The sequence below is a fragment of the Chiloscyllium plagiosum genome, chromosome 25 (genome assembly GCF_004010195.1).
Source record: "Chiloscyllium plagiosum isolate BGI_BamShark_2017 chromosome 25, ASM401019v2, whole genome shotgun sequence".
In the NCBI taxonomy this organism is placed as follows: Eukaryota; Metazoa; Chordata; class Chondrichthyes; order Orectolobiformes; family Hemiscylliidae; genus Chiloscyllium; species Chiloscyllium plagiosum.
The window spans coordinates 15,548,210-15,565,607 of NC_057734.1; the positions used below are offsets into that span (position 1 = coordinate 15,548,210).

Here is a 17,398-nt window from a genome sequence, read left to right on the forward strand (position 1 = left end):
CAATCAAGTTTGTGAGACATGATTTCCCATGCACAAAGCCATGTTGACTATCCCGAATCAATCCTTGCCTTTCCAAATACATGTGCATCCTGTCCCTCAGGATTCCCTCCAACAACTTGCCCACCACCGAGGTCAGGCTCACCGGTCTATAGTTCCCTGGCTTGTCTTTACCGCCCTTCTTAAACATTGGCACCATGTTTGCCAACCTCCAGTCTTCTGGCAACTCACCTGTGACTATCGATGATACAAGTAGGCCCAGCAATCACTTCTCTAGCTTCCCACAGAGTTCTCGGGTACACCTGATCAGGTCCTGGGGATTTATCCACCTTTAACCGTTTCAAGACATCCAGCACGTCCCCCTCTGTAATCTGGACATTTTGCAAGATGTCACCATCTATTTCCCTACAGTCTATATCTTCCGTATCCTTTTCCACAGTAAATACTGATGCAAAATATTCATTTAGTATCTCCCCCAATTTCTGTGGCTCCACACAAAGGCCGCCTTGCTGATCTTTGAGGGGCCCTCTTCTCTCCCTAGTTACCCTTTTGTCCTTAATATACTTGTAAAAGCTCTTTGGATTCTCCTTAATTCGATTTGCCAAAGTTATCTCATGTCCCCTTTTTGCCCTCCTGATTTCCCTTTTAAGTATACTCCTACTTTCTTTATAGTCTTCTAAGGATTCACTCGATCTATCCTGTCTTTACCTGACATATGCTTCCTTCTTTTTCTTAACCAAACCCTCAATTTCTTTAGTCATCCAGCATTCCCTGTACCTACCAGCCTTCCCTTTCACTCTGACAGGTATATACTTTCTCTGGATTCATGTTATCTCATTTCTGAAGGCTTCCCATTTTCCAGTCATCCCTTTACCTACGAACATCTGCCTCCAATCAGCTTTCAAAAGTTCTTGCCTAATACCATCAAAATTGGCCTTTCTCCAATCTAGAACTTCAACTTTTAGATCTGGTCTATCCTTTTCCATCACTATTTTAAAACGAATAGAATTATGGTCGCTGGCCCCAAAGTGCTCCCCCACTGACACCTCAGTCAACTGCCCTGCCTTATTTCCCAAGAGTAGGTCAAGTTTTGCAAATACTGAATCAGAAAACTGTCTTGTACATACTTAAGAAATTCCTCTCCATCTAAACCTTTAACACTATGGCAGTCCCAGTTGATTTTGGAAAGTTAAAATCTCCTACCATAACTACCCTATTATTCTTACAGATTGCTGAGATCTCCTTACAAGTTTGTTTCTCAATTTCCCTCTGACTATTGGGGGATGAGCAAAGTTTATCAGAAGCCGAGATGCTTCCAGTGTTTTGTGCTCCAAACAATGCATTTTAGAAAGTTGGCTGACGAAAGGTGAATTCCCACAATATTGCATAATTTGATTTACTATTGATGCATGTACTAAGTACTTTGGTGGGCAGCATGGTGGCACAGTGGTTAGCACTGCTGCCTCACAGCGCCAGAGACCTGGGTTCAATTCCCGCCTCAGGCGACTGACTGTGTGGAGTTTGCACATTCTCCCCGTGTATGCGTGGGTTTCCTCCGGGTGCTCCGGTTTCTTCCCACAGTCCAAAGAGGTGCAGGTCAGGTGAATTGGCCATGCTAAATTGCCCGTAGTGTTAGGTAAGGGGTAAATGTAGGGGTAATGGTGGGTTGCGCTTCGGTGGGTCGGTGTGGACTTGTTGGGCCGAAGGGCCTGTTTCCACACTGTAATGTAATCTAAATCATATAGTGAAAAGTATTGTTTTGCGTGATTTCTAGACAAACCATACTTGACATAAGTACGACAAGGTAACAGAATAGAATGTGGTGTCACAGCTACAGAGAAGGTGCAGAGAAAGGTCAACTTTAATATAAAAGAGGTCCACTTAGTGTTAATAACAGCAGGGAGGAAGCTGTTCTTGCATCTGTTGGCACATGTTTTCAACCTTTAGAATCTTCTACCAATGGAAGAGAGTATAACTGGGATGGGAAGAGTCTTTGATTATGTTAGGTGCTTTCCGAGGCAGCAGGAAGTATAGATGGAGTCAATGGAAGGAATACTGGTTCTTATGTTGAACTGGGCTGTGTTCACAACTCTAAATTTCTTGCAGTCTTAGGTAAAGCAGCTGCCATGTCAAGCTGTGATGCATCTGGATAGGACACTTTGTATGGTGCATCTATAAAAATGGTAAGAATCATTGCAGATATGCTGAATTTCCTTAGTCTTCTGAGGAAGTAGTAGTGTTGGTCTGCTTTCTTGACTGCAGCCCATACAGTTAATGACAAAAGTGAATGGAACACAGCAAGGTGACAGTAACTGTCAATAACGCAGTGCAGGCTTGTCTCCATATATTTTGTTCCTTTAACAATGATAATACTTAATTTATCTTTGGTTTATGCTCACTGAAAAAGACACCAAGGGGAATTATACTATTTGGCTTGGTATTAAACAATTTATTTTCTTTTTGTCAATATCCTTCACAAATATTAATTCAATTTTCCTTTGTTATTATAAGTCTTTACTCTAAATTTAGGAGGCAATTTATTTGCCAAGGAAATTAGCTTATTAACACTGTATTTTACATTTAACCTGCTGTTCCTGTAAATCTGCCTATGAACAACATTGTTTGCCTGAATACACAAAACTCATTAACTGAGACATTAACTCAACAGTTGCACAAACTAGCTGGATGCTATTGCAAACAGAAATATTTGCACTTTTACTTACGTTGTAAAAAACAAAAAAGGATTCATGTCAATTAGATTTTTTAGGAAATATTATCTAGCACATTCCACAGCCAGATGACAACAAACTGGACAGAGAGTTTTGCAGTCCAGTTTTGTACTGGCTTGTCCAGTTTTTAGGTCAGTCTAGCCACTAGACAGTACTAGACAGTTTTGTAGCCAGCACGTTGGCATGGAGTCCACTTAATTTCGTAAAGTACCAGTATCTTAGTAAAGCCTGTGCTTATCCCTCTCCTAGTCTGCAGCAGTCCTAACACTACGAAAACATAAATATCAGATTTGTTTTAGTACTTTCTTCCCTCTCCACTGTGCAGAATCGCTGAAGAGTTGGTAATGACTTCAACATCACATGCCACAAACGTATTTAGCTTTGGTGGCCTCAGGTGCTGGACACCCTACATGAAGTTGCATTGGATTCATAACTGAAAAAATTATTGTGCCCATTGTTATTATTTTTAGAAAGTTGTGTTTTGAAGACATCTGCCAGTTTTTCGACTCTGCTGAAAAATTACAATGTTAGCAACGACAATAAAATATAATTGAAGAAAGTCCCTCATTAAAAGGTGATTAAAGCCAAGTTTTACTCATGAGATTAATTGCAATGCATTAAAAAAAGATTTATATGTAATTTACAAACACATGTGCACACATACACATATATGCACAACTGACTTGAAATGCAGTACCTGAGACAATCATGAGGAAGTAGCTCTGACAAGATGATGCTTGTGGCAGATAATGCATGATATTCCAGTTATTGTCTAAAAGGTCTTCAACATCAGTGCCAGTTTCCTCATCTTCAGAATGAATCTCTTCATCATCATTGCTGTCATCTTCAACATTTTCCTTTGTTCCTTTATTGCTCTCCACCTTAACATAACACATGATCTCACATTGTCAAAAACAAATTAGGATAGTGAACAAGGAGATTCAAAACTAATTAGCAAAAGATTACTATTCTAATCTGATTTGTTGTTTTCTTTGCCTACTTCTAACATCTCATCAACTTCCTTTGGCATTTCAAAAAGTATGGATGAAAGAGACCATTGTTTCCTTCCAATTTATGCAGGTATTGAAACTTTTAAATTATGCCAGTTTTTTAAGCCCCATAACTATGCACAGAACCCATTCCAGGTATATATATGTGCATTGAAATATAACGCGACATCATTCCAAACTAATTTTTAATTTGCAGTTACTTCTGCTCGGCTTACAGCCATTTTGTACTGAAATAACACTCCAGACATGCCTATTGTATTTTACTAAGTATCTTGAACAGCCTTAGAAAAAAATGTTCCTCTTCTTCATTTTATTTAATGACAATGAGCTAAACCTTTTTAAAAAAATCAAACCATCTCTTTCCTACATTATTCTCAGAGATTGTGTTGAGTTAATATATCAATTAATGAGTGTTGTGTATTCAGGCAAACAATGTTGTGCACAGGCAGATTTACAGGAACAGTCGGTTAAATGTAAAATACAGTGTTAATAAGCTAATTTCTTTAGCATAAAATTGCCTCCTAAATTTAGGATAAAGACTTATAATAACAAAGGAAAATTGAATTGATATTTATGAAGGATATTGGCAATAAGAAAATGAATTGTTAACACCTAATAGTATAATTCACCTTGGTGCCTCTTTCAGTGAGCATAAACTAAATATAAATTGAGTATTATCATTGTTAAAGGAACAAAATCAATGTAGAAGATTATGTAGTTGGAGTATCACACCCTCATTTATAATCTCCTGGATTGGTAATACAGCTCGGTATTCTTTGCCAATATACATGGCCAAAATTGAGTTCATTATTATCAGATATGTTTAAAAATTGTTCCTTTGGTCTTGTATAAACCAAGGAGAAAGTGAGGGCTGCAGATGCTGAAGAGTCAGAGACTATAAAGCGCGGTGCTAGAAAAAGCACAGCAGATCAGGCAGCATCGGAGGAGCAGGAGAGTCGACGTTTCAGGCAGGGCCAAAGAAAGGTCCTACCAAAACATCGACTCTCTTCCTCCTTGGATGCTGCCTGACCTGCTGTGCTCTTTTCAGCGTCACGCTTTGACAACTTGAATAAAACAATTAATGACAACGTTTTGTACTGATGTTTAACAACTTGCACATCCCAGTCTTGAATCACATTTATCACAGTTTTTCCAACACAAATTCTGACCGAGTCCTTCAGTCACGTTTTAGTTACTTTATCATCAGAATTAACTGCTCTTTTTTTCTTATTTATCATTACTCATCACAAATATCTTTTAGGAAGAATTTGAATTCAGGTCACTGAATTCAGTGGGCTCAAAGCATTTATTCCTGGCCTACTTCATTAAGTTTTTGCAGTTAAAACAACTTCCTCTCTTGCAACCACTTCTTTCAATGCAATGTTAAGCATACCCAATGCCCTATTTTTGTGCAGCAATGGTTAATAAAAACTTAAGGGCTCTTGTGAAGTCTAACTGTACTACAACTTGGGCTTTTAAACTTAGGGATCTCACTTTTCCAAAGTCAAAAGGATAGCAATCCTCTCATCCAAACCCGTAATGATTGATATCTATTAAGTTATTTTCATATTGGTAACCTTATTCCTCATCACCAGTTATGTTGATTTGAAAGCTGATTACGAATAGGCAATTATATTGTAATGTCTGTCAACTTTAACAAAAACAAAAACAACTTTCTTTGAGTCTTAAAAAGAAGAATAAATATAGAAGACGTCTGAACTACCTTCCTGACAATCTCCCATTTATCTGATTGATTCTAGTGTGTAATCATTTCTCTAAATCCACTAGCCATTCACTGTGTCTCTTGTATGCCCTTGATGACATTAAGCCTAAAATGAAGCTTTCAATAGCACCTTATTTATTAAAATAAACAAATCTTAAATAAAATCAGCCACTTAGTTGAACAATCGAATTGAAGGACACAAGTAGTCCAGCAGACAGCATTAAAACCACTGATAAAGTAAAACAAATCTCCTCCAGAGATGACCATGTGAAGGCTTCTCTGTCAATGTGTAGGCCTCTCCAAAAGCTCCATAGGTATAATGCAGTTCTTGGGGAAAAAAAAAACACACTTCTTATTTTGCTTTTTTTGAATATTAAAGATCCAAGAAGAATCAAAATAAAAATCTTAAATTTCCAAAAGGTTATCACTTACAATAAAATTAGAAGTAAGCCTGCGATCTTAGGAGTGAACTGTAACACCTATGCTACTCTCAGTCCACCATTGCTTTCTCCCACAATGGAAACTTCTATGTATTCAGAAATTTCCTTATTACTGTCAGAACTTTGTAGATTTCATCACAATTTTCATCCAACACCTGAGTATGAAGATCCTTAAAGGATCTAATTTTCCTTTCAGAATACCCTTTCACATGCAACATCAGGACAATTTGTAAAAAAATCCCAAGGTAAAGACATCACATCCATCAATTCCCTTCAACACCAAAGCTCAGTAGCAGCAGTGTGTACTATTGACAAGTTAGTAGGGAAATTCATCAAGGATCCTCAGACTGCACCTGCCAAACCCACAACCACTTCCATCGAGAAAGACAAGGGCACTAGATACATGGGAATACTATCATTTGCAAGTTCCCCTCCAAACCATAAACCATCTTGACTTGGAAACATATTTCTTATCCTTTACTGTTGCTGGGCTGAAATCCTGGAATTCCTTCCTTAATGGCATTGTGGGTCTACCTACAGCACAGGGACTGCAGTAGTTCAAAAAGGTAGCTCACCACTACTTTCTCAAAGGTAACTAGGGATGGGCAATAAATGCTGGCCAGCCAACAACCCCCACATCCCATGAGTGAATAAAATCAAAAGAAGGTAGCCAGTTGGCCCATTGACAAGTCAGTCACATTCCTTTGCTCTGCCCCATTAATCCTGCTTGTTTATTTGCCTCACATGTTATCCATTTTTTTTAGAAATCATGGATTGTACCTGCTTCCATTATCCCAGTAGGCAGCAAATTCCAGGTTATTACAACTCACTATGATTTTTTTTTCTGAAAACGTTCTTCTGCACTGCTTGATCAAAACCTCAAATTTGAGTTCCCTATTCCTTTTATTGTCAACTTTTCCCTGTCCATCTTATCCAAGTTTGTCATACTTTATCTACATCTAACTTTTCTGCTCGCAAATGTTTTTCTCAAACTAACCTTGTAGATAATTTCCCCTATCCCAGAATCATTCTTCCAAAATTCCATAGACTGCTGAATGATTCCTGCGGATTGGAAGCTTGCAAATGGCACCCCACTACTGAAGAAAGGAGCAAGAAAAATTCTAGGGGACTAGAGACACGTAGGCCTTATATCAATAGCAGGGGAACTAGAATCGATCATAAAGGACATGATATACAGACATTTGGTCAGCATGGATATGCAATTAAAATTGTGTTTGCCAAACCAAAGTTTTTTTTGAGGATGTTCCAAACAAAAGAGATCAAGGTAAGTTAATAGATATAGCGCTGTATATTTGGAAATTCAGAAGGCTTTTGATAAGGACACTGGTTAGAAAAATGAAAGGACATGATGTAGGTGGTAATGCATTGGCATGGTTTAAGGATTGGCTAACAGGCAGAAAATTATCAGAATAAATGGGTCATTCTTACATTAGCAACAGTGACTAGTGATGTTCTGGAAGGATCAGCACTTGGGGCTGTGTTCACGATGTATAGCCATGATTTGGAAGTGGGACCAAACGGATTATTTCCAAACTTGCAGATGATGCAAAGCTAAGCACCGATGCATGCTGAGTAGATTAAAAAAAATTCAGAAGAATGTGAACACGCTCAGGTGATAAGGCCAGAACATGGCAGATGGAACATGATGTTGGAAAATGTGAGGCCAGTTTCGTAGGAACAGCTATGTAGAGTATTTCTTGAACTGCGAGACACTGGAAAGTGGAGTTGCAAAAGGGAACTTGGGTATCCTTGTTAATAGGTCACTGAAGGCTAACATACAACTGCAGTAAGCTAATAGGAAAACCAGTGGAATGTTAGCCTTTACTGCAGGAGGACTGGAGGACAGGAGTAGTGAATTCTTGCATCAATTGTATAGCGATCTGATTAGACTTCATCTGGAAAACTCAGTAGTTTTGATCTCTGTCTCAAATTAGAGATATTATTGCCATTGAAAAAGTGTTACAAAGGTTCACCAAACTTGTTCACAAAATGGTGTGACTGTCCTATGAAGGAGGGCTGGGGCAAATTAGCTTATATTCTCTAGAATTTCGAAGAATGGGAAGTAATCTTATTGAAACCTACAACAGACTGAGTAGATGCAGGCAGGAATTTTTCCTCTGGTTGAGGAGCCCAGATCCAGGAGCACAATCTGAAAATAAGCGGAATGATAATTATGATAAGGTGAGGAGAAATCTGTTTTACTCAGAGGATAGTGGATCATTGGAATTCTGTATCCCAAAGCTCTCTGAAAGCTCTCTGAAAGCTCAGTCTTTAAGTATATTTAAAGTAGAGATTGATAAATTTTTGATAAAGTTTAGTTTATGTAAATAAAAGGCACTGAAGTGTAAAATTGATCATGACTATATTTAATGGTGGAGCCGGATCGACAGGCTTAATCGTCTACTCCTGCTCCTAAGTTCCTTTGCACTCTCATTATCATTCCTGAAGTATTCCAGAACTACATGGATATTCTAGTTGTGACCTAAACATAGCATAGCTTCTGTACTTTTGTACTCAATACTTATTGAGGACAAAAGTTCACTTAGTTTGGTAACTATTCTCTCAATGTGTTTTACGATCTTCAAAAATCTATGCACATGAACCCCTATGTTCCTGCGACCCAGTATACATGCACAAATTGGGTCAAAGTTTTCAGTGTGCATGACTTGCATTCCTGGAACAAAGAAATGTTGAACATCAGTTGACTCACAGAAAACAAAAGGATAGCCCTTAATATGAATGAATGGCAGGAACAGGGCAAGAGTGGGAGTTTCTGCCACTCAGCAGAAAATCCATACACAAGTGGTGCCAGCCACTCTGATGAGCCAGTAGCTTCAGTAGCCCCAGTGGTGCCAGAATTCAGTAGTGAGTCCTGCTGCGATGTGAGCAGGTCAATGGATAAAGAGAATGAGGTAAATCAGGGATATTAGGCAAGAATGGACTTGGGAGTTATGCTCACTGCAGTAACTTGCAAACCTGGAAATCAAAACTGGGGACAACATTGATAAGTCGACTGCCATATGCAGAATTTCATAGTGAATGTACAGCTACACAGCGTAGAGCTAATGTTGGCAAATTGCCAATCTCATATTATGGGGGATTAAGTCATTTTAAATTACATATTATTATACCATTTAATGGGTGGCAGCTCTGGGTGTGGTCAGAAAAGGGGTAGGTTTACCAATTCTTATATTTTACATGCTCTTGTTGAAACATGCCTGGATATTCATGGAAGGTGTTAAATTTCATCGGTTTGACTGCGGTTTCTGCTGTCTTTTTGCAATCGCATGGTACTGTTGTCTTTGGATTTTCTGACTTTGAAAACAATCTTTTTATGCAAATTAACACTAACTCCCCTGTTCTAGGAGTTACAATTGTGTTGACAAGTCTTTTATGTGGAATTTTGTCAAACATTTTCTTAAAATCTTCCCGTGTTGTTACTTAATTTTAAAAATTCAATTAATCAAATATGATCTGCCTTTTACAAGTCTGTATTGGATCTCCTTAATTAACTCAATTTTTCAATTACGTGTCAATGTTTATTCTCCTGATAATTGTTCCTAAAACTTTATTCACTGATTATGTTAAACTGAGTGGAATGTGGTCACTAGGAAAGTACTTACTAACTTCCTTGAACAAGGCAGATGCATTTGCTATCTCTATACACCTGGTAGAATCAGTCATACAGCATAGAAACAGATCCTTTGGTCCATTTCATCCATGTCAAGCAGGTTCCCCAAACTAAACTAGTTTCACTTGCCCGCATTTGGCCCATATACTTTTAACTTTTTCCTATTCATATGCCTTTCCAAATGACTTTTCAATATTGTAATTTTACCACTTTCTCTGGCAATTCATTCCATATACGAACCATGCTGTGTGAGAAAAAGTTGCCTTTTAGGCCACTTTTAAATCTTACCCCTGTCATGTTAAAATTATGGCCTTCAGTTTTGAACTCCCCTACCCTAGGGAAAAGATCTTTGCTATCTGGCTTATCTATGCCCCTCATGATTTTATAAACCTCTTCAACCTCCCATGCTCCAAGGAAAAATGTCCCAGTCTATCCAGCCTCTCCTTATAACTGAAACCCTCCAGTCCCACTAACATTCTTACAAGTCTTTTCTGTGCCCTTTCCAATTGGATAGTAGCGTTCCTATAGCAGGGTGACCAGAACTGTTCACAATACTCCAAATGTGGTCTCAACAACGTCCAGTAGAGGTACAACATGACGCCCCAACTCCTAGACTCAATGCAGGCAAGCATGCCAAATGCCTTCTTCACCACTCTGTCTACTGTGACACCATTTTCAAGAAACTATGCCCTTGTAGCCTACATCTCTCTGTTCGACAACACTCTCCAGAGTCCTACCAATAGCGTACAAGTCCTGCCCTGGTTTGTCTTAACAAAATGCAACACTTCACATTCATCTAAATTAAACTCCACCTGCCACTCCTCAGCCACTGACTTACTAACCATACTTCCTAAATTGGCTCCTCCAAATCCTACATTCTCATCCAACTTGTTTATATGAATAATAATCAATAATAGACTCAGCACCAATCCCTGCGAAACAACACTGGTCATGGGACGTTTTTCTGACCAACAACTCTTCATCGTCCCATGATGAACGGCTTTTGCCTGAAACGTCGATTCTCCTGCTCCTCAGATGCTGCCTGGCCTGCTGTGCTTTTCCAGCAGCACACTTTCGACTCTAACCTCCAGCATCTGCAATCCTCACTTTTGCCTACTTCATCATCACTCTGTCTTCTGCCATCAAGCCAATTTTACGTCCAATTACTTCTCAAAAAACTCAATTATGAGTTTGAGTCTCAACTGAGAGACAATGTTTTATGCACAAAGCCATGTTGAGTATTCCTAATCAGTCCTTGCCTCTCCAAATGCATCTCAGAATCCCCTCCAACAACCTACCTGCCGCTCATGTCAGGCTCACTAGTTTTTGTTACTAGCCTTCTTAAATAAAGAAGGGCTCCTGAAGAAGGGCTTATGCCCGAAACGTCGATTCTCCTGTTCCTTGGATGCTGCCTGACCTGCTGTGCTTCTCCAGCAACACATTTTCAGCTCTGATCTTCAGCATCTGCAGCCCTCAATTTCTTCTTAAATAAAGGTACAACATTGCAATCCTCCAGTCGGTCAGCACCTCACCCCTGGCTGTGGATAACAGAATTATCCTCACAATTTCTTGAAACTTTTCATGGTGTTCCAAGGATAATTGGTCATGTCTTTTGGTGGCGAGTAAGTGCTCATGTATACTGGTGATTAGTTTCCTACCGATTTGTCCAATGTAATGTTTGTTGCAGTCCATGAAGGGTAATTTGTATATTACATTCGTTTTGCTGGTAGAGGATCTTTTAAATTCATCAGTAGTTGTTTTAGTGTGGTAGTAGGCTAGTGAGCTACCATGATGCCTAGGGGCCAGAGTAGTCTGCTGGTCACCTCTGAAATGTCTTTGATATATGGTGGGGTGACTAGAGTCTCTGGGCATGTTGCGTCTTTCTGTTTAGGTCCTTTGTGCAGGAATCGGTGGACTACACTCATCAGGTAACCATTGTTCGTGAATACATTGTATAGTTGTTTCTTCTCAGCTGCTTGTAGTCCGGGTGCTGCAGTGTGTTGTGGCTTGTTTGAATAGTATCCTGATGCAGGTCCGTTTGTGGGTGCTGGGATGAATGCTTCTGTAATTGAGTATCTGGTCTGTGTGTGTGGCTTTCCTGTAACTGTCACTGGTATCCATACACACAGATGAAGAGGGACACCAGTTCAACTGGGACAATACATCCCTCCTGGAACAGGTCGAACAAAAACACGTGTGGGAATTCCTAGAGGCCTAGTATTCAAACTGGAACTCCATTAACAAACATATAGATTTGTACACCATTTACCAACCTCACAGAAACAGAACCGAAAATGATATCACCCATCATTCACATAAATAGCAAGTGGGACAGAACACCAGCCCTTCATCAGAGGCTCACTGATGATGTTACCTAGCATGGTAACGAAACATCCGAAAACAAACCCACCACCTCAGTGAACAAACAGACAATCTGATTCTCCCTTTAGCTAACGAATCTTCCACTCAGGTGAATGAATGAATTAGCTTTATTGTCACATATATTCAACGAGTACAGTGAAAACGGATATGTTGCCACTTACAGCACCAACTTAGGTACAAGGGTCCTAGGTACAGATTCTATAGTTACAAGATCTAAGAAAAGAGAGAAATAAAATGTCCAGTGTTGGAGAAATAAAAGTTCAGAACAGCGATCTTCCAAACCAGACCACACTGGCGCCTAGCCTCTAGTCTGCGCCGTTTTATATTTTGAAGAATTTGTTTTTACAATATGTGAACAAGCACCCACTAACATTTCTGCAGGAACAATTACTTGAGTGACCCAGTGGTGTTTTGATGCCATATGCACCCCAAGATGAATAAAATCGTTAATTTCAACTTGTTATACAACTACAAAATGAAATTAAAGTTAAAAATAATGAATTAATATATAAAGTTAATACCAGTTGTTTACTTATGTAACATGGAGAGTTAACATAATCTTCAAGATCAGTTTTTCGAACTGAGGCAAGTCTGTTAGCAAATGAAACTAATTTAACCCAGCTTCTGCAGTGCTGTTTCTTGTATAAAGTTACAATGCCATTGATGATGTTCACTCTGATGATCATCAGAGCCTTACAAATATACAGTTCGAACAGTAATGTTGAGATACATAACTTTGCATCTATTCATTTCATGACGTAGGTAAGTAAACCGCTAAATGGTTTTCAATCATAGCTGCACTTTATTCAAATAACCAGCAGAATGTATTTCTTTCCATTTTCAGGGTGGTGAATGTGGGACCAACTGACAAGAGTGAAGTATAATAGCATATACTTAAATGTTTGGCATTTTATAGATTCAGTGAATGAACTGTGGATATTTCAACATGAGATTTCATAGTTCAGCATCCCTTAAGTGAATATGAATCAATTCTCAAAAGATCGATCATTTAATTGGGATTCAAGATCAAGATGTACATCCCTGCAACAATGGTACGCACATTAAATTTTCAAATTCCAAACCCTGCAAGCAGTGAGATTGTAGATTTTGTATCACTAATCTGGTAAATAAAAAACCTGGCACAGCCAATAATGAAACATATGATCAAATGCTCTAACAAATAATGAAACAATGAGAAAAAAAAAGGTAGCACTCAACCTAAAGTGCCTTTGATTATGTATGCCTTATTAGATACTTCATAAAAGGCAAAATTCTAAATAATTCTTGACAAGTGAAGATCTTTGAAAAGCAGAATCACTAAAACCACATAGAGCTGTACTTATTTATCATGGATATTTCACCAATGTAGCTAGTGTTTTACTTTTATTTCACCTGAAAGTTTTTACAAGTTTGGTCATGATCTACAAATACTATTCAACAACTTTAGAGCAAAAGAAGAGTTCCATACCTCTCCAATGAGAATACTGGAGGAAAGTTTACCCTTGATGCCAGCGTAATTAGCTGGGTCCATCCAAAGCAGAAATTCCCAGCAGCGAGAAAACGAGATGGAGAGGGAGTGGAAAATCTCACGGGAATGAATGCTGCGTGTTTGTTTGAAATAAAAAGGATGAATTACTCAGGAAGCACATTTAATGACGGCAGCATTGCTAAATAGGACTCCAATCTCAAAAATGCTAGACCTTTAATCTGAATGGTTCTAAAATTTCCCACATCGCTTTTATAATCTATTGGTTTAAAGTCAGGTTTCAGAGCTACTTCACTCTACCAAATCACACGAATATGCAGCCTCATAATAAAATATCGAGTGCTAACAATCAAATCAGACACATACAAATGTACAATTGCTTTGACTCGAAGTAGAAAACCTGAACAGATTATACAAAACCAATTTTTTTTGTGTGAGTTAGAGTGTTCATACACCAAAAGAGAAAATGCTGGAAAATCTCAGCAGGTCTGGCATCATCTGTAAGGAGAGAAAAGAGCTGACGCTTAGAGTCTAACTGACCCTTTGTCAAAGTGTTCATACAGTTCATCTCCATTTATCCTCACTTCCATAATGTCACAATGTCGGATTCAAATAAGCAAGGATTGTGTAATTATTTGTTGGGTCTGCTCGAGCCACAGAACTTATTATCTCATTTACCTAGAATATTCCAAAGCTTTTTACAACTAATTTTATTTATTAAATAAATTAGGCAAATCAGCAATTAGTTTGGGTCCACAATAAGCAAAAAAAACCCATAGATTATATTAGATAACTTACTTTAACATAAAGTGCAGTGGTTAAGAAATGAATATTGAAAATCCTTAATTTTTTCTTTCACCTGAACAAGCAGGTCTTAAGTTGACAGGTCATCAGAAGTAAGTCACCCTCCACCCATAACACCTTTTTTTTTGCCTCTCACATCTCTTAACCTACTGACTTAATTCTGACTCACTTTGTGCTTTTCGGAGGCTGCCAGCCTGTCTACTTTCCATTGTTTCCATAGCACATACTCACTGACTTCAGCATGAGGTTACAGGCTTCCAGCTTGTGCGCGGGTCACGCTGCATTTTAGCGCACACAGGATCTTCAGTGCTTGGCTCTAGGCGCAACTTGTGGCTTGCATTGTTTTTTATTGCAGAAGTAATGGAAGGCAGCTTGTCATAGTGGTGAGCATGGAAAAGTCAAGGTCAAGTCATCTCGCAGTATGTCAGTAGTCTATGATGAAGGGCTTTTGCCTGAAACATCGATTTTCCTGCTCCTCAGATGCTGCCTGACCTGCTGTGCTTTTCTAGCACCACTTTGATCTTGACTCTAATCTCCAGCATCTGTCAGCAGTCTGTGTCAACATCATACTTCCAGCATCTGCTTGCTGTTTATGTAATAAAGAATGCTTTTGTGTCAAATAACCACCTCAAAGGTGAACAGTCCTTGGTGAAGTCAAGTGTAACTACATTCAGCCAAGAGGCTTGTCCACAGCTGGTCAGGCACTTAATTGTACCAGAATCCAGAGATCCATTTGCTTGCAGTCTGTGTGCTGGGTCATGATTAGCCCTATAGGTCAAATGCAACCAGTTCAGAGCTTATAAGTAGCTCAGTCTGAGGGGGTGGGTTCAGTTGGGGCTGTCCTGTCAGTTAGGAGAGTAGGCCATGGACAGTTGTGGAAACTTGGGAAATAATGATAAGGGGCAGTTCTTGAAAGCCTTGTTTCTCAAGCAAAGTGTGAAACTCTCATGCAAGAACACAGTGGGAACTTTGCCACAGTGGACTGTAAGGTCATCTGTGCAATAACTGCACAAAATAGTGCACATTGCATGAAAAGTGCTCATTTCTTCACAGCATGGAATGGGAAACCAGATTGGGAGCTTTTGAGTAATCATGCAGCAACTGATTCACCTAAGTCACTCATCTGGCTTCAATCTGCACTCCACTGGCAGGACATTCTTTACCCAAATCTTGGCCAAAGGTAAGCAGGAGCATAAATTTGTACAGACTCATTCCCTCCTTGTTTCATCAGCAAAGCAACTGTAATCAGACAATTCAAAGCAGAATCAGATGCTTCCAGTCCTCAAACACGTTCAATAGCTAGCAGCGGAATGCAATGCTTCACAGCTGCCAGACTCTCAGTGAAATATAAACATGCAAGGACATGATGTGTAATGTGAAAGGGAGCCTTTTGTTTGGGGAAGTGGGGAATATAATGGTGGCCTACTGGCAGACTTCTACTCCCAATGTAGCATGACAACTTTGGTGATGCAATGGACAACTGGATAATGTCACAAGTCTCACAACTCCTCATGACAACTGCATCCTGAGAACCTCCCATGTCACAGTGAGGGCACAGCAAGAGCCTTCCTTGTAGTGGATACAAGGGCTAAACTGCCCCATTGAATAGACTTGTTAGCTTTCTGACATTCCCCACAGATTATTTGCTCAGGGATCTCATATGGTGGTCACGATGGATGTAATTCTAAACATTTCAGCATCCCCAACATTGGAGGGTAAATTCAGTCAAGAAGTTGGAACCTTGGGAGAGACGAGGGTTCTTGGCAGTCCAAGAAGCTGCTTATTTCTCAGTTGAGTCTGTCTTAACCACATTGGGCAGTGAAAATTATGCTACTGCATATATTTTGACAGTGCAAGTGAAGATACATTTATGAAAGTGAATGGTTATGTACAACCATGTGCCCTCAAAGTTATCTTTCTTTTCCTCTCTCCTATTTTGTTCAGGTGCAGTTCTGATTTTTGCAATTGGGTAGAGAGAGCCCACTCTGTAGTTGGCCTGGAAGGCTCGGCAGTCAACCTTGGGATTTTTGGGCTGAGAGGTACCAGGCCTGCTGAGAAAGGACCCTGCCCAAATGCAGGCTCCCCTCCTTTGAACTTATACAGTGGAGCTTGCTGGGTTGGTTATCCATTGATGTTTACCTGTCCCCACGAGCAATCACTTTCTTCTGCAGCCACTTCTGGAATTTTCTGCTTGTAAGGATTGAGTGTCTTATGTTGGTACCTTGTTGGTACTGTCCCTTTCAACCCAGTTATAGGCCAGCTTTTCCAGCAAACTAACATAGGAGGGGTTGACTATAATGAAAATGAATTGAAGGGCAGTTAGTGATGATAGCAGGTGTCAAGTATAAGCACGGAGGAGAGAAAGGGGAGAAATAGTTTGGAAGAATGGTACAGTTCAACAGCGAGAGAGCCACTTTCAGGTTAACAGTATTGGAAACTCTGTGCAGCTGGGATTTAAATTTGGCATCAACAGCATGAAAACCAGAAAGTCCTAGAAGTGGCAAGCACTTATTGTCTATGATGGCACAATTCCACAAAGTTTGTTATGAAGAGCTCAGTTTTATAATTAATGAGGTGAAGAACAGTGGTTTGGTCAAGAAAAGTCACCCTGTATTACAGTGGATGAAGTGTCACAAATCTCACTTCATGAAAACCCTGACTGAAAGTGAAGGAATTCTGCCCTTGAAAGCAGACAGTAAGAGAGTCTATAGCTATTTAAAAAAGGAAGAGAGAGATAAAGTGAAGTTGTCCTACAGAAAGTAAATCTAGGGAAACAGTGAGACGCCAGATGAATACAACAGGCATCCTCTTCAGTAAATATTGATACATAGTACAAGTAGCATCCCAGAAACAATTCACTTCAAGAACTGGGAGCAAGTGAGGAGCTAAAGATAATTAAATCACCAGTGAAGTGGAATTGAGCAAATTATTGTAGCTATGGGCTGACAAGTCCCCAGGTCAAAACGGTAAAAACAATGACTGCAGATGCTGGAAACCAGATTCTGGAATAGTGGTGCTGGAAAAGCACAGCAGTTCAGGCAGCATCCAAGGAGCTTCGAAATCGACGTTTCGGGCAAAAGCCCTTCATCAGGAATAAAGGCAGTGAGCCTGGAGCGTGGAGAGATAAGCTGGAGGAGGGGTGGGATGGAGAGAAAGTAGCATAGAGTACAATGGG

At 39.5% G+C, this 17,398-nt stretch overlaps 1 protein-coding gene across 2 annotated transcripts in view; it reads right to left on the reverse strand.

Moving 5' to 3' along the window:
* Positions 1-17,398, reverse strand: part of pole (polymerase (DNA directed), epsilon) — a 157,711-nt gene that overhangs the window by 19,948 nt on the left and 120,365 nt on the right. For both annotated transcript variants that reach the window (XR_006315365.1, XM_043715574.1), the window contains exons 42-43: positions 13,402-13,534; positions 3,424-3,607 (exon numbers count right to left, since the gene is read on the reverse strand). Coding sequence is in view for 1 of the 2 variants with exons in the window: in XM_043715574.1 (XP_043571509.1) it covers positions 3,424-3,607; positions 13,402-13,534 (317 nt within the window). In the remaining variant the exon portion in view is untranslated. The remainder of the gene's footprint in view (positions 1-3,423; positions 3,608-13,401; positions 13,535-17,398) is intronic.